Source organism: Parasteatoda tepidariorum, chromosome 3 (assembly GCF_982258835.1).
Source record: "Parasteatoda tepidariorum strain Cologne lab strain chromosome 3, Ptep-v5.0, whole genome shotgun sequence".
NCBI lineage: Eukaryota > Metazoa > Arthropoda > Arachnida > Araneae > Theridiidae > Parasteatoda > Parasteatoda tepidariorum.
The window spans coordinates 40,451,778-40,478,200 of record NC_141757.1 but is presented as its reverse complement, the minus strand read 5'-3'; the positions used below and the strand labels follow the sequence as shown (position 1 = coordinate 40,478,200).

Sequence of the window (26,423 nt, the reverse complement as noted above, 5' to 3'; positions counted from 1 at the left end):
GGATGTAACGGGAACTTGGCAATTGTTCGCTACCTAGCCTACTCGTCAGATTTTCATTACCTGGTTATTACTAGTGAAGAGTTCATTAAAAGTGATGGCAAAAGGCGAAAAAAAAATTATTACCCAAGTACTGGATATCCATGCCTAGTTTATACTTTTAAGACTGTGCACCCATACCCAGTCAATTTAACCTTATATCACTCATTTATGTTCGACACAACCATATTCAAACTTACAGTAAGTTTAAAACTATTCATTAGCTGTAGTTTTTAAAAATCTGTTTATTTTTCTTCAGTGCCTTAATCAAGCATTTGATTATAATATAGGCATGATATATTTTATGTAGGCAGAATTTAAATGCTAGGAAATCTTGGTAAAGAGAATATTTTTGGGACAGAGAAAAATTTTCGTTAAGAGAGGTGCCTGCTTAGGAGGCGGACATGCCTATTCAGAAATCTAATGCTGAAAACGATTTTAACTAAGTTTTGATTTTTAAATAAATACAAAGTTCGAAATGGGTAATTACATTGATATATATTTAAAGTTAATAAATTCATATTGATTAAAAATATACAAAATTCAAATTAGGGAATTTTATTGATATTTATTAAAAGTTAATAAAATCAAATTCAATAGAACTCCAAGATAACTGCAGAAACATATGAAATCTGAATATTAATCTCATACTAAATTTGCTTTCAGCACACAAGTAAATGCAATATTGTTTTTATTTTTTGGGTATATAGGCTTAGCATTTTATTGAATAATAGTAGAAAACAGTTGCATGTAAAACATATTTTCTTTTTGCAAATGATATTAATTATTCTAATGCTATAACATATTTTATGTGCAAAACATATTTTTTTTTTTTACAAATGATATTAATTATTCTAATGCTATAACTAATTTAGAGATCACAAAAACTGAGAAAATTAAGTTTTTTTATTTCATATACTAAATTAAAGCTGGCTGTCCTTCGTTTTCTTTGTGTTTTAATAAATGTGTAGTGTTGTCAGCTCTCCCAAATTAATTTCATATCACAACAATCTGTTAGGATCCACATGCACAGCAATCCATTAATGAAATCTAAACTAAACTATTTATTCCAATATTGTGACCAAAATTTTGCTTAAATTTAATTCCAAGAAAATCTCTCTAAAAATTGATGTTAAACTTTTTTTCCATTGCTAAGGAATAGCTAAAGCTTGAGGAAATTATTCAAACTCCTATTTCTTTTGATGTTACTGCTTGATTAACTTCTTGTAATCTCCATGAATAATGACTGGACACCATAATCTTATCCTAGGCATTATCTGTGGTCAAAAAAATTGTGAAATATCAATTACTTAGAACTTTTTGCAGACATAAGTTTATTTTTCTTATATTGAAGAACTACAGTAACTGTGTGCTTTAATTTTCCCCTCAATTGTACCCTGCAAAGCACATGATATACATTGCATCTTCCTTTCGAAATCAGATTCTTTTTTATTCAATAATAAGCTTTGTAAAATACTTTTCTAAAGTTTGAATAAATTCATCAATTATCTTGTTTGAAAATTGTATTTACTATTCTTGTGAAGTCTCGTAATGGGTTGTATATTTTTGATATAAAACAGGTAATATTTTTAGATTTGATTTTTGCTTCGACTTTGCAGATATTTTAATTCTTTGCGTGTTATTTGGCAAAAATGGTGCTGCTTGAAACCAGTGTAGCTTAACACTGTACTTAAAGTAGAAATCAAAAAATTTTATCGAAGATAATTTGATGAGTTAGAAGAATTGGACAGAAGAATGTTTTTACCAATTTAAGTCCAATGATTTATGTGTAAATATTTGCTGCAGTTTTTTGTACTCGCCATATAGAAATCCTGCAACATAATCTCCATTGCTATTCGGACCATAGAAGTATAATCAAACTGTCTTAAGTATAAATACTCAAAACAACTCTCAAGCATATTAAAATTTATGGATTTTAACATTCTCTCTAAAACTATAAAAATAAATAGGAAAATAAGTTGTTTTTTAAGGAGTTTTGAATAACTTTTTAGTTCTATATTAAATTTAATTTATTCAAACATAGCTAATGTATTTATTATTATTTTAAGGTGTTATATTAATTATTAATTGTTTAAGAATTGCATTGGTCATTTTTAATTTCTTCTATTTTGTCCAGTGTCTCCCAGAGTTGTGGATGAAATAGGTTTCTTCAGGACAAAATGCCAACTCTGTTTGTACCAATTCCTTTTATGTTAATGGGTATCTATTTCACTTTATGTTTGCACACTTAGAAAAAGTATCTAATGAATCAACATCTGATTAACCTACAATTTAAATTTTCTGACAATCCCCATGTCTCACAATTATTTGATGTTAGGAATTCTACAGTACATAATTGTTAAAGGTATGAGCTCTGATCATGTTTAATTGGTGTAAAGTATGTTCAATTCTTATCACCTCAGATAAATGACGCTCTCCTGCATCTATGAACTTTGTAACTCTTCACTTTTTTCATAGAATTTTAATACAAATTTCATTTTATTTCAGCCCAAAGATGAATTAGATCATTTTGGAAATTTTATTTTCAATGATGATGTTGGTAGAATCGCCAATGCTCACTTAGTCCATGCAGATAATATAAATAATGGCATATTTTCAGACAAATGCATTCGTCTTGCCAAAAAGTATTCAATATCTTTAGATTTTGCTAAATCTGGTCAAAGTATAAAGATAGGTAGGGATAGAGCATTTAAGTACCCTGATTTTATGGAAAAATGGAATGAACAGCTGACTTATTTGTCTACAAAAGCTCTTGGACATTTATTTCGAAGCTGCAAAAAACTTGAGCTAGGGTTAGATACAGAAAGAAATGAAATTGATTACATCTTGGATTCAGAATTGCAGCATAAAGATTGGGATAAAAAATACAAGAAATCAGCTGAACGAATGCTGAAACAGTACTCTAACAAAATTAAAATGTTCTTAAGAAACTATGGTTTTGAAAATGAGGGGCAGTTACTGGCTGGCGCTTTTATTAACCCACCAAAACATTATGACAATAGACATGATATGATGAATTTGATGGCACTTCTAGAGTATGAAATTCAGTTCATTTTTCGAGACTTTCAATTTAAATTCTTTAACGAGTTTGGTGGTAAACCTCAGAATGGGGTGTTTACTGATGCAATGCATCAAAAAGCTAGCGCCTGGTATATGATAAGCTATGGTAAATCCAAAACAGAAGGTTCTTCATATTTTGGACTTCCATGGGCAGTTACTGATGTACTTGTTGATCTCAAGAATAAAAATAAGAAAGATCCGACAATGATCAACCCAAAAACAATTCTTGAAAATGTTATAGACAAAAGTATTGCAAAACACATGCCAGTAGAATTAACACCTGAAACAGATTCCGAAGTAATCTATGAAAACAGGCTTGATATGTTAGACTTAGCTTATAAAGTTCTCACTAAATGGATTAAATCACAAAGGGAGCATTTTTCTGATTACAATTTTAAAGAAATTGAAAAAATTTTTGGTGTCCAATTTGACAAATTAACCTCTAAGATAGCGACTTGTTGTGATTGGAAATACATTGAGAAGTTAAAAAAGGAAAATGATATAAAGAAAGCAATTTCTCCTTGTTATTACATCATTCGGACAATACTTGAAATTGCTAAGATTGGTGCACATCCTACCAGATGTTCTCCTGCCATGCAAGAGGTGGGTTTACTTGCGTGGATAACTTTAATCAAAATAGCTTGTACATATAATCCACAGTATTTAGGTATTCCTAATGAAGCCGGAGAGTATGCGGAAACAGTTTTTTACAAAGCTCAGGATAACATCATTGAAGTAATTACTTTGTCTTTGAATGATAAAAGTATTCCATACAATTATGAATTTACTAAAAAGTTGCTGAAAGAAGAAAATGAAGTAAGGAATTACTTGATTAAGCACACTAGGCTGAAAGAGATTGAATTTAGAAACTACCAAGGTAGACAAAATGATTATTATTTAAGACTAACTGTTCGAGGTAGTCGATATTCTATTGAAAAGTTGAAAGATATTGCAGTTTTGGATGATTTCTATGAATTAGTTTACAGAAATAAACCCCCCTTTAACAGTACATAACCATTTATACTCAGTATCTTTGTAATGTGCTTTAAATCAATTTATCAAAATGTTCATAGTTTAAACATTATATGATTTTATTTATTTAAATGTTATTTTTTGAACAAATTTCTAAGCTACTTAATTAGTATTGAAATTTTTTAAATTGAGAAACAGTATATGACAATTGTAATGTTATGCCCATTGTATTTATTTCTTAATATCAGCAAAATCTTTGCTGAACAAGAATACGAAAAGGTTGAGTAGTTTGGAGTACCTCCAACCTATTTAGAGCCATCCCGGACAACCTGCACAATCTTATACTAATTGATTGAGTCTACTTAATTTTTTTTTTTTTGTTGTAAAATTTGAAACTTTATTTTTCCTTCAATTTTCTAAAGTACCTGTTTCAGTTAATATTCTTAGGTTCAACCAAAAAGCTCAGAAAACTTCTAAAATCTTTATCTAAAAAAAAAGTAATATAGCATTTTAAAATCTTTTCTCAAGTATTGAATATTATCATATTTTTAATCTAATTTGTAACAATCTAATACTATTAAATCTATTAATCTATTACTATTAATCTAATACTAATTTGTCTCTGTATTCAAGTTAATATATGTTGAATTAACAAATTTTCCTTTTTTAACTAATAACTTAATCTATCAATATTTTAATTTCCTACACATTTTTAGTTAAGATTATCTATAATTTCATGTGTAATTTTTAAACAACATATTACTATTAGAACAATGATATACTGAGTTGCTCTACTTATATTGCTCAATAATCAGATTTGGTAGCTGCATAGGTAATTTATGAGGAAAAAGTATTGATCTTCATTCTAGAAATTTTCATGCACCACTTATTCAAAGGAATAAATTTAAAAATAAATGAAAATATTGTGTTTATTAGCAGTTATCAATTTTGAATTTCATTAGGTTTGAAAAATATGTGTGCCCTTAATTAGGAATTTTTGTTTTTAAAAAAGTAACTTATTGTTACTTTAACGAAGATCAAAAATTTTTATGTAAAAAAATTTGTTTATAGCTTCCAATTTAATTCACAAATTATTACGAATTTATAAATAAATGCAATACAATGTTAACTTTAGTAGAAAATATATTTTTTGTTATTTTAAGAACTGTGTCCTTAATATTACTTACATCATTTGTTATATACTAAAAATATTACAGAAAAAAATTTTGCTGTTTTATTACTTTTTAAAATTGTTTTCGTCTGATAAATTTAGGTAATTAAAACAAAATAAATATTTTAAGATAGTCAAACATTTTTATAATTTAAACTTGATCCATTTCTGCAACTCTTTTTTCAAAACCAAAATGGCAGTAATCTTATTTTATACACTAAATAAGATTAATGTTTTTAAATTGACTGCCTTGTGATATTTCCTTTATTAAATATGAATTTTTTAAAAAAAAATTATCTGATTGCTACTGCAAATGTATTTAATTTTGTTGTGATAATGAATGTCCAGTGATGTATACTAAAAGCTTTAAATAAAATATTAATATAAATGTTCCTTATATATTATTTGAACTGTTATTGCTTTTATCTCTTCCATCTTGTTATTATTTACAAACATAAAAGATTATTTTCTCATTGCATGCAACATCAAAATCTTGGTTAAATTTTATTATTTACTACAATGATTAGGGCTATGTTTGTCTGCGTAGTGCATTTTTAGAAATTAATTATGAATCAAGTTCTAAGTAAATTTCTGAAATAAACTTATATTAACCTCTCTTCACTTAGATATCAACTCTGAGGCAATACCAAAAGTCATTCTAAAATATTTTTATATCTTAAGTAATCATATTATTTTATAAAAAATACTGTTTTATGCATCATTTTAAAGTACTGAATGAAAAAAGCACAAGTCCCCAATTAAATTTTCGTAAAACTTGTCATCAGAAATAATAAAATTAGAGATATTAACTGTAAAAAATATATATATATATATTTCACTCATTATTCTCTGATACCAATTAACAGGTTTTCTAGAATATTGGTTCATTATTTTCCTTTTAAAGCATGCATACATATACAAAATAATAAAAGCAATTTAAAATATTGGAATTAAATATATATATATATATATATATATATAAAATAAATTTAAAACATTAAGAACAGGATTGAATCAAAACTGAATGCAATGTACTGATTTGGATATTTTGTTGTGCTCATTTACTAATAGCATCTTTTTTTATATATAAAATTAATGAATCATCTGATTTTTTTTAAAACAAATCTTACCATCATGATCTTGTTTTAAATATGTTGAATTGGATGAAAAAAATTAATCTGTTACTTTGTTATAAAATAAAAGCACACAATAGTATAACAATATTTTATTCACTTTTTTAAAAAATAACAAGATAATTGGAAAATATCAAAAATATGTTTCTAACAAAAATATTGAACAATATTAGTTTTTCAAGTAAATATTAGAAAACTGTAATAAAGAGTAATTCTAAAAAAAATATTTTGATTTCTATAATTGTGCCAAATGTGAAGTCCAATTTATATTTAGAGATGCTGATAAGATTATGGTATAGCTGATAGAGATTAATGATGGAACAAGCGTAAATTGCTATGAATTAGCACCATATTATAATCATCACAAGCAGAAGATACAGCTTCATCATTGGTAGAACCACCTGGACTGACAACATATGCAACACCACTCTGAAATAGCATTAACAATTAGCAATTTACATTGAAATACCATACATTTCATTTAAAAAATTATCATTTGTTGAAAATGAACAAATCAATTTAAAGTATCTTTTTGATGAGGCACATAATTATACCAAGACATAAGTCTATAAATACAATATAAAAACTTTTTATTCAAAAATATTTTTTAAAAAAATTTGTTGAATAAGATTTGAATTTTTTCTAAAAACTTTTTTATATAAAATTAAAATCACTTAGTCTTTCCTGAAAAAAAAATAGATAATAATTAACAGACTATATAAAATTATTCTCTTCATGTAATAAGGATACTTAAATTATGAGAATTTTTATATTTCTAGGTATTATATTTCTAGGTATGAATTAAAGTATTTTTCGTTAAAAAAAAAGTTATTTTACTATTTAATTTTCAAATGTTCAATTAAAAATCTATAGGAGTTGCAGGTGAAAAACGGTATATAGATTTTTCACAAAATAGCACATTTTTTTCATGTTGTTCTGAGTAACTGAGATTAAGAAAATCGTATAAAACAGAAATTCAACATTTTTGAAGATTCAATCAGATTATGAATGTTTTCATGTTGGTTCATTTAGTAGATATTATAAAACATAATTTCAAAAATATTTAAAGATTCAGTCAGATAATGTATAAAATAAATTATTTGAAATTTTTGATTCCTAATAATTATGGAGCAGTCTTGTATGGCTTTTGAATTTTTTTTTCCTACTGAGTCAATAACAGAAAAAACAAAGACTTCAGGTGTTGAAAAAGTATTTTGGGTTTTTCCTCTGAGTTACTTTTTAAGGATCATTTAAATTTAATCATTAAATTAGGTAAATTAATAAAAAGATACTTTTTAATGCGTTATAAAGATGTAATTGATAACAAAAATCCTTTAACTATTAAAGGGTTAAGGGGCATACCCTTTAACTGTTGTAAAATTATTTTATATTAAAATCATTTTGTCATACTTTTAACACTATTGATCAATATTAAAAAATAACCATAAAACTAATTTGGAAATTGCTGTCTTTTATCTTTTCCCTCTCTCTTTAAAAATATTTGCCAGTACTGATACAGTACTGGCTTTACAGTTGCTTTTTGTTTTCTTTTGTTAAAAAATTTGTGATTTTAATAACATTTTCCTTATAAAACTACTGTTCTAAATAAGGAGGCACTGCTTCCTTGCTAAGAATGGCAGATTAGTATACATAGCATCACACTATCAATTTGAATAAAATAAAAATTAATGAGAAAAGATAAAATTTTCATGAGTGAATTGCCATTAAATTATCCAGATAAAGCATTTCCAAATATGACATTTTTACTGCACTGCTAATGCACACCTGGGCTGTTTAGTGATTTTTAATCTTAACTAAATTTAATTCAATGTAATCAAAATCTTAATCATAAAACATAGAAACAGGTTTGAACCAAAATTGTAAATGCTTACTTGTTGTGCACGATCAATATTATCACGGAAGGGAAAGAAAGCATCTGAACTGAGTGAAACACCTTTCAACTGTTTAATCCATTCCTCTTTTTCTGACTATAAAATATTTTTTTAACAAAACATGAATACTCATTTATAGAAATATACATGCATTCAAAGCCAGTGCTCAGCTACATACCTGTGTTAGAGGTGTTGGAGGATTAACGAGGGAATTTTGATAGATCTCTAAGGGCATATCCTAAAATGAAATGGTTTATTAAGAGAGTAAAATATTAACAATTGAAAATATAGTCTCTTGTTAAAATTCACAAAAAAACAAAATAAGCAACACTAAAATAGGGAAAGGAAATTCTTAGGCATTATCTTACTTCCCTTCACACTTTTTCCAGGTTTAGGAATAGCAGTACTATCTAAAATAACTCTGTTTAAAAGGGGTTTTTTTGTAAATTTTTTTATTTATTTTTTTAAAAACTTTTTTTCCATTTTGAATTTTTTTATCATATTTCAGCTTTTTTATGATTTTTTTTTTGTCAATTACTGGTTTTAACCACATTTTCTTTATTTTCTATTGCAAAAGAAATCCAGCAAAGACTTTTGTTTCAAAGAAGATGCTCTTTTTTGAGCAGCCATATCCCTTATTCTTTTTAAATAAATCAATTGAACTGGATCAACATCATTTTGACGTTCTAGCCAATTTATTGCAATATCTAATGCATTGTATTCTTCTATATGAAAAGGTTCACTATCTTAAACTTGATCACCTACTTCTTCCTCCTCCTCTGTGGAGTTCCGAATTTCATGCAAAATTTCGGCAACAATTTCATCATCATTTAAAATTTGAAATCCTGGAACGTTTTCAGTGTCTCGACACCAGTCTTCTATCTCTTCTGCTGCATAACCTGGCATCTTATCATCCGGAAGATCTACTGGTTCAGAAATTTAGAAAAATTGTTGATAAGTTAAAAAGTATTCTAAACTTGGGGGGGAAACATTCGGACATAGTTTGGATAATTGGATGTTCGGATAATCGGCGCTCTACTATACAATTCTGAAGATTGTTTTCTTAGCTTAAAAATATATATATAATAGTGGTTTTTACAAGACAAGAACCAAAGTCTATACTAAATTAAAATTTAATAATCAGTAAAAATAGAGGGAGTGCTTTAAAATAAAAGAGTGCCTTGTAAAATTAGTATAATTGGAAAACAATAGAAGTAAAATAATAATATAAGATCAAAAAATATATTTTCAAAGGGAAAATAAAAAATCTTTTAATTAAGTAGCAAATAATTTCTCAGATTTACTTTTCCAAAAGTGCCACCAACAAAAACATCAATAATATTAGAAATCTCTGCCCTCTTTACTCCTTTTTTAAATTCCATGCCAAGAACCTTAGGGTGATGACGAAGCCACCTATCAAAAATATAAAAAATACAATTCACCAATAAAAATATGAAATAAAGGTTAAAACTTATTTCCAAAAATGAAAAAGAGTTCTTTTTAAATGACCAAACTGACTCAAAAAGGTGAATAAACACATAGCATTTAGCTACATTTCTGTCGTAGTTATTCCTGAAGAAATAAATAAGTGTAGTTAATATGCTTTCAAATGTAATTTGCATCCTATTTTTATTTATTATCTTATATTTTAAAAACGTTCTCAAAAATAACCTATTGCACTTAAAAAAAGATAACTAATTTTTTTTTCTACATTTTGTACGGAAAATTATTCACTAATATTAGGGGTAAAAAATGTGAATTAATAAAAAAAAAATGAAAAGGACAATGTAATTTTTTTTCAACAAAAAATATTTTATGTGTTTTGAAATAAGAGCAAAAAAAGTCAAAAACTTATTTGTTGAAAAAACAAGGCATGTGGGAGCAAGGGTCTATTTTTAATAGCCAACATGTTATGGAAAGGAAACTAGTACGCTATTCATAATATCTTATTTTTGCAGACATTAAATCTTTTTTTTACCTCCAAAAGTAATGATCTTTCTTTTTTTTTAAAAAAAAAAACATGTAACATTTTACTAAAATATTGAATGCAAACAATGATTTTTTTAGGTGTCTAAGATTGTAAAAATACACCTGGGTAAGAATACATGCTTTTTTTTTCTCCATGTAAATAAAATAAATATTAGTAAGCTTAAATTCAATTTTTTATCATTTATAATTCAAAATTTTATGGTTTCAATTTTATTATAAATGAGCTACACTATCATCAACACACAGTATCACAAAATTGCCTTCACAAAAAATAATTTTATAGGAATCATCTCAAAATCTTACAGGTTAATTAAAACTTGGAAGATATATTTCTAAACCTGAAAAGATTTTGCAATAAAGATTTTTTTTTATTTCACAAACATGAATTACAACACAAAGGATTGACAGCCTGAAGTTTTGCATTTGAAGTTGAATATTCACTATGTATCACAAAGGGATGCAACACAAAGGTTTGACAGCCTGAAGTTTTGCATTTGAAGTTGAATATTTACTAAGTATCGTTCTAAGAAAATATCAGATGTGGCTATGCTGTGCCAAATTTTCAGAGTAAAATATTTATTACAATCAATAGGACTCTTCCTTATTGAGGGAGCAGCAGTGACTCATGGAATAGAACACTCGCCTCCCAATAAGGTGACTAAGGTTCAAATCCCAGCATTGACTGATTGATACAATATCTGCTTCCGGCTTGCACCAACGACAGTGCTGACATAAAATATTCTCAGTAGTAGACAGATCATGGGTTAGAATCCCCTTACTGTCAGACAATAAGCGGAAGGTTTTCCTCTCCATTTAATGCAAATGTGGGTTAGTTCCCTCAAAAAATCCTCCACAAAGGCTGCTAGTTTGTCCCAATGTTTGATCTAGGAGTTTTCTAGAATAGGTTCAAAATTACAAGACTATAGAGTTGAACTTTGATAGTTGTGCACTAAAAATTGGGTTGGATGTTCAACACCGGTTATAAAATAGTCAAGAGGATGAAAATGGAACGGCGATAAAAGCTATATCTGATGAAGAAAAAAAAAAGAGGGGTGAAGAATATAAAGACAGACAAAAAGATGGAATGTTTTCAAGGGCAACTAAGAATAAAGTAAAGTAGAAGATAATAAAAATTACTACGGATATTTGTTTTTATGGTAGAAAAAACTTCAATGATGCATATCAGGGTGGCCACTCAAATCAGATTTCAAATTTCCCTGATTTTTGCAGGTTTTCCAGATAAAAATCTTAAAATTTCCAGGTTTTTCTTTTTTTCTTATAAAGTAGGGGTGCACAACCTGCGGCCCGCGGGCCAAATGCGGCCCTTCGACTACTGAAGTGCGGCCCGCGAGAGCTTCTAAACACAATGAAATGTTTTTTAAAAATGGCAATTTTTAATCGCACTTTTAAGTCATCACGTTTTGACACAATCAATTTTTACAGATTCTTTAATGAGCTTTCTTTAAAACGATTTTATCGTAAATATAAATGATTTTTTTTTAAACAGTTATTTCCGTTTTTCTACGTGATTTCGAAAATGCCGAATTTTTATTACGACGCAAGTTTCAGATCGCCCATTTAAAAAATCACTTTTTGGTGCACTTTATTTGTGACGATTTCATCTTAAATCTAAGTGAATTTTTATCTCTTTTTTGCAATTCTTCCTTTTTTTCAACATTTTTTTTCGGCAGTTATTGCTATGCGTTCCCACGTATTATAAAAAATTCAAATTATTATATTACGACATGCAAATTTTAAATCGTGCATTTGACACGCTTTATTCGTGCTGAGTTCAGCATAAATATAAGTAATTTTTCCCCCAACTATTTCTATACTTTTCCACATGATTTTGACGATCAGTTATTTAACTATGATATTACGGCACATGATTGTTTATCACGCAATTAATTAATTACTTTTTGATACGGTATTTCGGTGCAGTTTTATCGTAAATCCTAGTTATTTTTCTTTCTTTTTTTTCCGCAACGAATATGATTTGGTCGAATGTGGTAATGAATTGTGATTTGGTCAAAAACCAAATATTCGGCAAAATAAAAGGAAGAAAAAAAATCGACTGAGCGCCGTACACTTGGGGCCAAATAGCAAAATCTTTTAGCAGCATAGCAACTCTGAAACTAAAATTTCAATGCTCAGAATAATATTCCCTGGAAAAAAGTATTCATAAATTAACTCTAAAAAATAAGGCCAATCAAGAACGTTTTTGAAAATGTCGAAAAGCGAACAGAGAACATAAAAGTCAATCTTAATTTTAGAAATTTTTAATAATTTAATTTTAATAATTAATTTTAGAAAGAGAATTTTAAAGCTGAACATCTCAGTTTTCAAATTACCAGAAAAAGTCAGGAAAAAAAGAATTAAGTCAACAGAAATGCTATTAAAAATTACTGCGTTATAACAAAAACGTCTAAAAAAAAATTTTTTTTTTATTTAAACAAAAAATGAAAAGTTTGAAAAAACGTTCTTAATTTTTTAAATGAAACTCTTAAGCTGAAAATCTCAATTTAAATTTTTCTCATTGCCATAATTTTTGAAGAAAAAAAAATTGCTATAATATAAATTTTATTAGTAACTTTATTTATAAAAAAAATGCGGAGTCATAATAAAAATGCCTAAAAAAGAAAAACAGAAAAAACTAATTTTTCTTCGTTCCTGAAACAAAACTTTAATACTGAAAATCACACTTTTCTAAGTTACTGGTTATTTATATTACAGTACAGGGAAAGAGTGATAATAAATCAATAGTATGAGACGTTCTGTTAAAATGTTAGATATAATAAAAACAGCAAAAAATGTAAAAAAAATCCTTCTCAATTCTCCAAGTAACGAAATGACAAAATTGACTTGCTGATTATAATTTTTTTTTATTTTTAAATTAATGCATATCTATAAAAATTCAAAAATAAAAAATACGTAGAAAAATACATTTCTAAAAAGTATTCTGCCGAATATTTGACTGATCATTCAACCAACTGAATTTTTCACAGAAGGTGCCAAATACTCGTTACATCCCTAATTTAAATGCAATGTTATTGCAACTTGAGAAATTCATAAAATGGCGAAAAACGTGAATTTTTAAACTGCTCATTGTTTGTAGTTTAGATTTCAATTTTTTGTTGCTTAAGTGATCTTTTTCGATAAAAAAAAGGAAAATGTTTACGATATAAAAAATCTAATAATTAATAAAATGAAATAATAAAGTACATTACAAAATAAGCATTGAATTTTATTTTGAACTATCACAGTTTTGTTTTTATTTTAGGCCTTTGTTTAAAACCTGTAAATTTTCTTCAATTAAAATATTTAATTTGAATTTATATTACTTAATTATGACTAAATTTTTTCCTACTTTCATTCTGTGGGCATTGCAGTTTTTTTTTTTATTTATTAGAATTTAATTCTAAAATGAATTTTCTTATTGCATGATATGATAAAAAAAAACATTTCTTTTGTTCAATGTTTATTTATTTTGATAAATCTATTGTTTATATGATAAAAATAGCAATTTTTTTGTAAAAAGAAGTATAATTTTTTTATTTTTGAATTAATTCTAATAATGGAACACCTTTAATTTTTTACAAATATATTACTAAGTTTATTGATAAAAAAATAGAACGCTAATGTTTAAATAAACATTACTACATTTGTCATTAACATGTCTAAATACGTGCGGCCCTTCGTTAGCCAATCTGCTGTTCAAGTGGCCCTTCACTCAAAAAGGTTGTGCATTCCTATTATAAAGTATAGGATGTGTACAAGAAAAGTGTCTATATTATGAAATATTTTATTCAAAATGCTATATTTTTAACATATCATCTTGAAAAAAATAATTTATTTTGACAATTTGGCAAGATTTTTTATTTATTTTTTAATGTTTTGGTACAAAATTTTGAATCAAAAATCATATATTGACCAAAAAAAGAGTAAAATTAAATATTAATATATAGTTGGTGCCTAAAAAAAAAACTTTTTTTTAAAATTAGAATATGCTATAAAAGGTTAAAATGAAATAGAAAAAAATAGCATTAATGCAACAATTGTAACGATTTGGCGACAAACATTGCTGTTAGCGATTGTAAAAAAATGTGTGATTGGTTGGTTTGGTAAGAAAAAATAATTCACAGATTTCTTTGAATGGCAGTAGAAAAGCCTTCAGAAAAAGAGTGTGATTTAAAATTTATTATTATTAAATTATAACCAACTAATTTTTGGAGAATTCTATAAAGTTAAAAATACAAAAATATTTAGTCAAAATAGAAAAAAATTACTACTAAAGCATCGGAACAAACTTGAGCCATAAATGGATTCAGTCCAAGGACAGAATTTAAAAACAGAAGCTAATATCCTAATCCCTTTTTCCACCTCCACCAGAATCTTTCCTAAATTGCACAGTCCCATAGCCGTCAAAGATTTCTACATTCGTTTAGCAACCGTGAGAGAATTTCATGTGACATTCTAGTTTAGCAGAGCTGTAATGGAGCAAATTTTGATGCAAGCAAAGTATCGCTAAGTTGATGATATTTCATCTGTTTGGCGATACATTTCTGTTTTAAAAAAATGGGTATAATGGATGAAATAATTTAAATTTAGAAAATTACTAAATAATTTAAATTAGTGAAATCAAAAAAATTATCTAAGAAAAAAATCCCAGCTTTTCTTTAAAATTCCCTGATTTTTCCAGGCTTTTATCCAAATTTCCCTGATATTTCCAGGTTTTTTCCAGTATAAAAAAAATTCCCTGATAATTCCCGGTTTTCAAGGTTTTCCAGGTGGGTGGCCACCCTGTATATTTAATACTTTCTTTAAAATATTGCTTTATATACAGCCATCTTATGATGGAAAATGCTTTGAGATCATACTTAAATCTATTTTAGCATTAGACGCATATAACACTTCTTATTTTATTTAGAACTACCAGTTTTTACAAGGTTTTTGCTTGTGTATTTTTTGCGGAATATTTTTTGCGCATTTTGTAGGATTTGAATTATTTAGGCATCAAAAAAAATTATGTCTGTTTATTTCTTAACTCAATATTATGATAAGCTAATTTGAATGCAAAATAATCAACTCCTTAAGAAAACAACCTATGTAAAATCATATTACTAACTGCATTCAATTAAATATTTGACTAAATAAATTAAATTAAATATTTGATAAAGTTTTCTTTGATTTTAATTAAAATAACAATTCATCGTATCTTACAGAATAAAACAGATCTGAAATATACAACCATCTTAATTAAAAACTAATTTTTAAAAGAAAAAAAAAATACTAATCTAAAGCAAATTCCATTTTTAACAGTAATATATTCAATATTACACAAATGAATTTATGGAGACACACATATGGCTAAAAATTACCAAGGTTTGTAAATGACATAATTAGCAAAACTATCTTGGTCGTATAAACCAGTCACTTTTTTTTTAGGAAAAAGTTTACTGTCTAAAGCTGTATATTGATTTGAGCTGTCTTCCTCCATACTTGGTAACTTTTTGCACTAAAACCCACAATAAATAGTTTCTATTGTACATTTTGCTCACCAGAGATTGGCTTTGTCACCAGCTAACCTAGTACAGTGAATTCTAGACTGTTGACCAGCTCCAGTACCAATAACCTTTAATATTAAAAAAAAAATAGAATTTTACAAATGGAATATAAGGCATAAAACTTAAATCTTAATTTCATTAAAAACAAAAATATGTTATTTGCTTATAAAAAATATGCTAAATTATTTTAAATATATGATATGACAATTTTAGAAAATTATTCAAAGAAAATATAAAGAGAGAAAAGAACTATAAAGAATAACCTTGAAAAATAACTAAAATATTTCAATAATCTAAAAAACACTGATCTAAATTTTTTTAAATAGAGGAATGTCACTACAGAGGTAGTGTGGCAGTAGAAGTAGCCAATTAGTGAAAAATCAGATTCATTATCATAGCAATCTTAAAGGTTACGTGGTGCCACACAAACTATTCATATTTTCGAAATAGTTAATATTACTTTGATATTAATGTAATTCAATATTTTATAACAGACTTAAAAAGAATCATTACACTTACTTGTCCATTTTTAGCATAACAAACAGAGTTAGATTGTGTATATTTCACAGCTAAAGTAGCAACAATTAAATCTGTAACACCATTAGATGGAATCTAAACAAAAATTAACTTTAGTAATTATTCAAAGCATTCTAAAGTGGAAATATGGATAAAATTAAATTTTAGATAAAAAGTAACATTTTTATTTGCTTTACAAAACTAATAAATTACTTTATCTACCTTTAGTCATAAGGCTCGTAAAAACAACTATTCATAAGTCAGAAGGAAAAGAGAGGATGGCTACATACAAGATGATAATCTGGAAAAGTCTCTCAGATAAGCTGCTTGAAACAGCCATGGCAAGAACCCAATATAAACATTCGCCAATGGCTTCGTAATCGTTAGAAGTATTAGATCCCTATTAAACAAATCTAGAAACTGCTAACAAAATGTTTTGCTTTAAAAAAATAGTGAGTTTTACTTTTAACCAAAACAGTATTAATATCGGAAAATATTCAGTCACATAGTCTAGTTCAAAAGCACCACAACCAAGAGAGCACTACCCATAAATATGACAAAAAAAAATTTAACGAGCTTCGTTCAGTCACAGCCTAGAAATAAAAATATTCCGAGAAAATAGTTTTTTTGGGGGAAGGAGCACTTTTAGTTCAGTTTCGAAAGGAGGATGTAAAACTAAATGAGTAAAAAAAAATTCACAAACTATAAGGGCTTCATAATTAAAATGTGCCGGCCAGGTAGCCGAGTGGCTAGCGTGTCTGACTGCGGAGCCAACGGCCGCGGGTTCGATCCCGCTCTGAGCATGGGTGTTTCTCTCTCCGTGTTGTCTTCTGTTGTGTGAATGTGGCCCACCCTATGAACGGGTTTGTGGCTGTATGGCGTGGGTAACGTTGCTCGCCTCCGTGACTTTGGTTCACAGGTACCCACTGGGTAACGCTAAATGAGTAACAATTCCGGCATCTTCTATGGCGAAGAACAAAAAGTTCAGTGCCTGCCGTTATAAAAAAAATAATAATAATAATTAAAATGTTATTAACTATGTATTCGGTTCAAATGCTTTTATTCATAAAGCTTCGATAATGAAAAGTAAATTACCTTTTCATCTTAGTAGAAATTAATATAAACAAAATTGAGACTTACTGTTTTATTTTTGGAAATAATATTGGAAAACACAGTTTTATCTATGACAGCATCATTCCTTTTTTGGGAAAGTGCCAAGCCAAACAATGTTCGACTTTCAAGATCAGATGGAATGTAAGAAGGATCCATCTGAAATAAGATTTAGAGTTTTATTAAAATGCAGATATTTGTTTAAAATACTCTACTTACATCTAGTTACATTATAGTACCTCTAAAACACAATAGCCTCCATTTTTCTTTTTCTTTAGAATTTCCAAAGCTTGAGGCTCATAACTAGGTGCAATAATACCATCTGAAACCTAATCAAATATAAAAACAATCTTGTTGAGCAACAAAAATAATGATGAATAAAAAAAAAAGAAGTATAAGGAGATAATAACCTCTCTAGAAATTATTCTTGCTGTTACAACATCACACTTATCTGAAAGTGCTACAAAATCTCCAAAAGACGACATTCTATCAGCACCTATAAAGTTTAGGAAAAATACAGATAATGAATATAAACTTTAATAATAAGGAAATTTTAAATCTAATTAATATTTATGACTGTAAATTTTCCCCATAATTATCACCATATCATTTTGTATGATTATTGTCTGTTAGATGCAGTTGGTAATTTGTTTTCTTGCAGTTATATTTCTTAAACATTATAATTTGGTTGTTGATAATTTTAAGTCATTTCAAGTCTTCTTCTATTTGCTCCTTTTATTTACTTAGCTATGCCGACCGTCCTGTGTATGGGTTAGGGAACTGCCCTTGCATCAGAAAGGTTCTGGGTTCGAATCCCAGGCAAGGCATGGATGTTCTTTCCTTCTCTGTACTATCTGTCCTTACTGTGTGAGCAACATTGGCACACCAAATATGGTGCCCCTGAAAGAGTGGACAACAAATCTGCCCTTCAGATGTCCGTATAATGTAAGTCATTCCCCAGGTGGGTATTGGGGGGAAAAATTTACTTATATATCTTGGTTTTCAGCTACCTGGTTTTAGATCCTGCTTTTCTTTAACACTTCCCAGTCCAATCTTAAAATATGTCAAAACCATTAGAATTTTTTTTATTCTTATAATTTTTACAGTATCTGGTTCCTTATATTTACCATAAATTTCTTTATTTGTCTTGGTCCTCACAAATTGTGCCTAAAATCTTCCATAAAATATTCTTTCTCTATATTCTTCAAAGATCAGAATTGCTCTTGTTAAAGACCATGTCTCAGATCCCTATAGCACAATTTGTTAAATTATCACATTATACTTAAGACTTTTAAGTTTAATGCCTACACAGCTAGATCAACTATTTTTGTAAAGAGTAATAATGCCTGCATCCATCTTTGCTCTGATTTCCAGCTTAATCTCATTAGTTTCTGTAACTAGTGATCCTAGATATATTCTTAAATTCTATTACTCCTTCATAGTAGTTTTCTTCACATAACAACAGCATTAGATGATATTTCGTTTAAAAAAGAAGTATTAACTGCTAGCAATTTCATACTCATATAAATAGTTGATAACCAGAAATACTTTGATAGATTATCTTAAGTTAACAAAGAAAAAAATTTTTTTATTTGAGAAGTTATACTTAAAAATTTACAATTATTAGTTATTAAAAGTTTAACAATTATTAAAAATTTGCAAGAAACTAACAATGTTTTAAAAATTATAGATAATAGTAAAGAAAGTTAAATGAGAGAGGTTCACAAATGAAAGAAACACATAAATTTTTTTTTTATAAAACTAAAAACAAAAAAGGGATTTTAACTTCTTAAAAAGAAAAATTACCTCTTGCCCTGGCATAAGCAGTTGATACTGGAGTTAATATTTCATATAAATCATCTACCATGCAAACTTTGGCTTCCTCGGAAGTAAGAGGTACAGCAACAGCAGCACCTGCAGGACTGACGTGTTTAAATGAAGCTGCAGCAGGTAAATCTAAACTTTTTCTCAATTCAGATACCAATTGCCATGCATTTAAAGCATCACATAAATTGATGAATCCAGGAGATCCATTTAAAACTTTAAAGGGAAGTTTGTCGCCTGTTGTAAAGATTTGAGCTGGCTTCTGGTGGGGATTCATGCCATATCTAAGCGTTAATTGAGACACTCCCTGGCTGAATTCACCCCTGAAGTAACTGGAAATAGCAGTATCATACTCGGCAGTATGATTGAAAGCCTGCAAAAGCAAAATGTCAGCATCGATCATTTAAGCTATTAACTAAATTAAAAATTACTCATGTAAAACCATATCAGATATGAAACTAATATTAACCTAATCATAACTTATAATTAACCAAATGATATATTATAACACTGTATATAACGAAAAGAACTTATATTAATCAAATTAATTCATATTATAAATATATAAACCATAAAAGTTTATACACATATAGACTTAAATAAAATTAATACAGTTTACACTAGATTACATGTGTCATCTTAATCTAAGAGAATATCTCATTAAATATTACATGTACGGAATACAGCTACAAATATTAATCTCGCACATAGAGTCACATTTTGACTTTCATTCTTTAAGCATGGCGAAAACTGGTTTTCCTATGTTATTAGATGGGGAAACAGTTTACAGGGCATTTTGGTAAAAAGATTTAGAATAATTTTCTGAAAATGATTTTGTTCCATAATTTCTTTATTTGAATGAAATTCTACCTTGCCTCAACTTTTTTTTTCTTTCATATTCACTGCCATGATAGATACTTTTTTGTCAATAACAAATAGTTCAAAAACCGACAATTGCAAATAAAACAGTTTCTACATGATAAAGCATAAAAAACTGACATTTTTTGAATTTTTCATGGAATTTGCTCATTTAAGGTTGTCATAACACCAAATTGCTTGGATAATAGGAAGTATACTGAATGTAATAACCAAACTATGTTTAAAGAAAGTTTAAGCACACATACATATTAGATTATGCATCTTATATGATCATAATAGATTATCATATTAGATTATGAAGATAACAAATTAAAATCAATAGACAATCGAAACATAAATTCAAATTCTTAAGTTAAAATAATTAAACAGGAGGTATGAATAATAAATAACCATTACTACATTAATTCAAATTGGAACAGTGCACAAGGCAGCTAAAACCAAATTCAAATTATATAAACTAGTAACAATATAAAATTACTTAAAAATAGTTTAAAAAATAATGTAAAAATAAAATTAAATTAAAATAAAATTAAACTAGTGACAATATAAAATTACTTAAAAATAGTTTAAAGAATAATGTAAAAATAAAATTGTGTGTTTACACACAATTTTTTTTTATTTTTAAACACACAATTTTATTTTATTTTTACATTATTTTTTAAACTATTTTTAAGTAATTTTATATTGTTACTAGTTTAATCAATAGACAATAACATCTTAAACAATATTTATGCACAAAATTAAACTTTTTATTACTTTCAAAGCTAAACGTCTTCTGAGTGGTAGGGAATCTTCATTTAAAATAGCATCAAGAGTCTTTTTTTTCTCCAAAATATCTCCAATTCTAATGAAATATATAAAAATACATAAATAAATATATGACATCAATATATATATATATATATATATATACATATAAACATTTAAATGAACTTACACGGTGTAATCTGTGGGGTCACAAACAATGACAACACGATCATGATTTTTTGCAGCAGCTCTTAAAAGTGTCACTCCACCTATAAATATATATAACTTATTGGAAATAGCTAACAGTTTCTTGACTTTTGATATAAAATATTAATTGTATTACCTATATCAATATTTTCAACTGCATCAGCTACTGTCACATTTGGCTTTGAAACAGTGGCAACAAATGGGTACAAATTGCAAACAACAACACTGCAAAGAAATGTAAAAATTCATAACAGTTATACATCATTTCCCTTTCACTAAACTTAGAAATAAAAGAAATAACAAATATGAAAAGGAACACCAATGACAAAATATGAAGTTAGATGAAAAATATATAGTAAATTTTTTTATTAAAATAGACTAATTTTAAAATCTCTCATTATGTTAACAGTAGTATTTATATTATTTTAAAAAATGTCACTAATATTAATTTACTTAGAGTAACAAAAAATCTATTCAATTGACACAATATATAAATCTCACCCTGTAATTTTTCTTTAATTATAAAAAGAAAATAATAATTAATTACATATATATTCAACTATGTTAAATTTGGTGTTCACAGACATGTCGACATTTTGAAAGTGATAGACTGAAAAAGTCAAAGCTTTAACTCAGTTACAACATTGAAAAATAATGAATAAATTATATTCTAATCTATTAATTTTTTTTTTTTTTTTTTTTGAAAACATGTTTAGATGAAAAGAAATATTACATTTTTACTCATTATTGCAAAAACTATATTATAATATTTTATGATATAAATGAAATAGATATATTCAGGAACAGCTTTAGGTTTTTCTATCTTTTTCCCCAAAAAAAAAGATAAGATAACATCCATACTAAATTTTCTCACCTGACAAAGTCGTAACCCCGGTTCTTCATATCAGCAATATCACTATCTGACTTTGTAGATAATATGCCTGAAAATAAGAAAACGGTTTGATAGAGCACAAAAAAAAATTCAAATAAGATATTGTTAATTATGTTTAAAAGACTGAATGACAATTGAATTTTAATATTGGCTTCATTATTAAACTAAACCCTATAATAACGATAAAAAGCATTAAAGAAAATCACCCAAAAATATGAAAATACAGTGAATTATACAATGAGTATTAAAAACTATTCTTGAAAAATTAAACTTTTTGAGACATGAAAGAATAACAAAACTAAAAAGTTTTCTAATTCCAAGAAGAAAAAAAATCTTTCTAACAATTTTTTTTTTTAAATAAAGGGATTAACATTAAGAGAATAGAAATAACCTTGCTATGTTTAAATAGTTTTTTTAGTTGTAAAAGTTTGTCTTTTGCCTACACACAAACCAAATTTTAAAAAAAAATAATTCCTTAAACAACTTTTGAATTGGATTGTCATGCATTACATTTATTTTTATTATTAGCACATAAACATTAAAAAAAATTAAATATTGCATTATATAAGCATTAAAATAAATGTTGCTTGAAATATTACTATAAGTGTACCTTTTGTAGATAAACTTTTTGAAACAAATTGCAGTTGATCCTAAAATTATCTGAATGGGTAGAGTAGTAGTAAAATGTGGTTCCAAAAGTCAAAATTCCATGTTATTTTTACTGCTTGTGAATTACGTTTCTCAATTTAGTTACATGCAAAGAAACTACAGCAACAAAAGATAACTACAGCAACAAAGATAACTACAGCAACAAAAGTTATAATAAATAATTATTTGTTTTTCATTAAACTAATGAAAATTTTTAAAATGGAAGGTTGATAAATTTTGACATCTGGAACAGAACTTGTGATGAAAAACTGAAAATTTGGATGAAATCAGTTTATTATTTCTTCAACTTTTTTAAAAAATAATCAACTTCTTAAATTTTCCTTTCACTAATCATTAAATCTTTTGTTGTTTAAAATTATATTAAATAATATTCATTTAAAACATTTCATGTAATAAACAAATCACAATTAGTTAAATGACTTCATGAAGCTTATATTTCAATCATTATTAAAATTAATAAGAATTAAAAATAATTTTTTGTAGGAAATCAAATTTCCCAAATGTGTGAATTCATCTACTATTGGTGTAAATACTCTAAAAGATATAGTGAATGACATGGGCTCAAACCTTTGACTGCTATTCTAACTTAATGATTGAAACCATAATTTTTAGATTGTTAAAATACTGTCATATCTCAATATGACTGTCATATGATAATTTTAAGCTAAGAATATTGCATCTTACCACATAAAAAAATTCAAAGATTAAGTAAAAAATTATTTAGATAATTGTTTTATTCTAACTATAGAAATGATTAACCACAAAGTACAGAAATGACTAACAGCATTTTTTTTTAAGGAAACTTACCACCATGTACAGCCGGGTGCAAAGTTTTAACTCGTCCTCCCAACATTTCAGGAGCTCCAGTTAATTCTGAGACATCCCTGCAACAATTGGACAACATTTTAAACTATTTTTTGGTACCAATCATAAAATGAAAATGTAATAATTAAATAATTTTGATTCAAAAGTTTAACCATAAATATTAAAGAAAGACAACAAAGCTACTCCAAATAAAAAAATTAAGTAAAATAACAAGCTATAGAAAAGACAAAAAAATATTTTTACATACTGCATCTTTTAACTATACAACATATTACCTATTACAATAATCCTTGTGTATTTAATTTAGATTTCCTGAAGAAAGTTTAAACAAATCATCTACCTGCATTTTATCACATGTTACTACAAAGTATAAAATATGAAAATTAAAATCAGGTTGGAAATTAATATTTTTTAAGTATTTAATTTTTACTTCTGTAAGCAAAGAGTGACAATATATAGCAACAATACAAATTTGCAGAATTCTGCAAATTGCAGGTTTATGAAGGAGTTTCATGCTCCGTGCAATGGAAAGCGTGCAAGCATTTTACAAGAGCAAACCATTTAATTTCATTTTTCACAAAATTCTACATGTCTGAAGATCATACTACAATAGCCAATTAAAACTACTCTTTATTTTAAAATGAAATTACAATAGGAAACTACTATTACAAACCTAATTTTTAAACCTGCATCTCTTAAAGCCTTTGCTGTCCCTCCAGATGCAACAAGATGAAATCCAACTGATGCTAAAGTTTTAGCAAATGGGAGAAGTCCAGATTTATCTGAGACACTAAGAATTGCTAGATGAAATTGCAAAAAATATATATAAATAGGAAAGTTTTATTACAGCCCAAATAAATGGTAAAAAATTTATACAATATAAAGATCAATATTTATATCTACTAATATTTCATTATAGATAAAACATTCTCCGCATAAAATGAAAAAAAAACTATAAAAAGACAAATGAAAATATTGTTCTCTTTAAGAGTTGCCAACTTATTCTGAGCTTAAACAGAGATAAATACATTGTCTTTGCCTAAGCTCAAAGAAAAGAGTGTCTTTATAAATACTAATTTAGAAACTTTAAATTCTAAAAAACAGTTAAGTGAAATAAAACAGAACCATAATAGAAACTATGAATTAGTATTTTGAGAAACAATCTCAGGTTTAAATTATAGAAAAAACTGCTAATAACTATTACTGTTTACAATTTTTCTCAACATAACTACATAGTAATAATTAAAAATTACCTTATAGCAGCTATCTTTGAATGCACTAGTGCTTTAATTATGCAAAGTTATTGTTAGATAGAGTTTAGTTAAATAATTTTCATAATTAAAGATTTCTTTCAAATATATAAATGTTTCTATTGGTAAAACTGTATTTTTAAATACTTAATTTAAAAATACAAAACATATAACATAAATCTCTAATTCAATAATGCTCTTATTTATTTTTACAAAGCTAAATGTCTTCTAAAATTGAAGTTGTCCTTTTTAAGATACAAGAGATCCTTCACTTTTCTATTCTCCTAATATCTCCAATTAAAATATGAAAAAGTACCATAATTAAACAATTTCTAATTGTAGGATCGAAACAAGATCCAATTGATTTATTAAAATTGTGCAGCAATTATAAGTGTATAAAATTACATTAGGGCCAATTATGAAAGTAGTATTTAGTTGTTATAACATCACTAAATAGTTATATTGTCTGAAGAGACTTAAAATACCTGATCAATTACAAAATATTGCTTAAATTTATATTTGTAAATAAATTTAAAGAGTATTATTACCAACATCAAGTAGAGTCAGTATTATTACCAATATCAAGTACTAATTAAGCAATATTTGTAATTAAATATCGTGCCAAGGATGATTTCTATTAGCATAAGATTTAATAGGTGGTATAAAATTATTTTTTTAATTATAAATTTATATATCCTAGTTTCATTTACTAAAGAAAGTAGTAAAAAATAAATTACCAATATGATTAGAGGAAGCCATGATACCAGGGAACAATTATATCAAAAATACCTTCCTTGAAAACGTAAAACTAAGGAAAGAAAACTTTAGAAATAGATTTAAAGCTGTAAGATAAGAGGCCAGGCGAATGATAAGAAATTTCTGAGGCAATTGATAAAGCGATAAAGGTAAAGTTTCGAGTGCTTGCTATCAAACCAGAGTGTTTCAATATCATACGTTATCTGACCTTTGAAGAAGAGACAAATTTAATCTGTTACGTTATCACTCAGCTACTTTAAAATTGCAAAATTACAAAGAAAACCTAAGAATCCAAGGATGACGTTTTAAACAAATTGCGCTTAAAAAGAAAACAAATAAAAGCGCCACTAAATTGATGTTGCCATTAACGAGTATGAAAATTCATTCTTATAATCCAAAATTGCATGATGACTATGGTGCTGCCACCTAACTTGTACAAAATACACTTTTTCTTCAGTCTTATGGAGGCCGCTGCGAGAGGTCGTAATGTTTAATAATGTTTTTTCAAGACCCTGCTTTTTCTACTCAAAACCTCTTTTCATGCTGAAATTTTTAGATTTGTTCTGTTTTTCTAGGTGTGTCGTCACTTTAAAGAGTTGCCTAGTTCTAACACTTATTTACATACGCATGGTTGTAGAATTATCTACACTTATGTTCAAAAGTAGAGAAACAAACGCGTCTTGCACATTTTCGTGGAAAACTCAAGAAAGGATCAATAAAAAAATCGTACATACATCTAATAGGCATCACAGCAAGACAGAGTCCAAAAATTATATTGAAAAAAGGCATTTGTGGAGGGTTTCTTATAGAGTATAGCATTCTTGACTGTAATGCAGTATGCAGATTTCACAACGAACTCTCAAGTTGTTTACATAAATATATGACAAAAATATTTAGACAAAACAAATCT

The 26,423-nt window shown here is 27.0% G+C and overlaps 2 protein-coding genes across 5 annotated transcripts in view; one reads left to right on the top strand and one right to left on the bottom strand.

Moving 5' to 3' along the window:
- The window catches only part of LOC107442665 (uncharacterized), a 48,046-nt gene extending 42,398 nt beyond the window's left edge, over positions 1 to 5,648 (top strand). For all 4 annotated transcript variants that reach the window (XM_016056288.5, XM_016056289.4, XM_071178527.2 and 1 more), the window contains one exon: positions 2,545 to 5,648. In XM_016056288.5, coding sequence (XP_015911774.3) covers positions 2,545 to 4,131 — 1,587 coding nt within the window. In that variant the 3' untranslated portion in view covers positions 4,132 to 5,648. The remainder of the gene's footprint in view (positions 1 to 2,544) is intronic.
- An 822-nt stretch (positions 5,649 to 6,470) lies between these two features.
- On the bottom strand, positions 6,471 to 26,048 carry LOC107442667 (bifunctional purine biosynthesis protein ATIC). Its single transcript, XM_043057765.3, has 17 exons — positions 25,495 to 26,048; positions 24,181 to 24,307; positions 23,490 to 23,566; positions 21,996 to 22,062; positions 21,258 to 21,346; positions 21,105 to 21,183; positions 20,924 to 21,011; positions 19,271 to 19,661; positions 17,875 to 17,960; positions 17,704 to 17,793; positions 17,495 to 17,623; positions 16,358 to 16,450; positions 15,833 to 15,906; positions 9,590 to 9,698; positions 8,464 to 8,523; positions 8,286 to 8,381; positions 6,471 to 6,822 (listed from the first exon to the last, which is right to left on the bottom strand). Exons 1-17 carry the CDS (start codon positions 25,514 to 25,516, stop codon positions 6,703 to 6,705), a joined length of 1,797 nt encoding a protein of 598 aa, XP_042913699.2. The 5' UTR covers positions 25,517 to 26,048; the 3' UTR covers positions 6,471 to 6,702.
- Between the last annotated feature and the right edge of the window lie 375 nt (positions 26,049 to 26,423).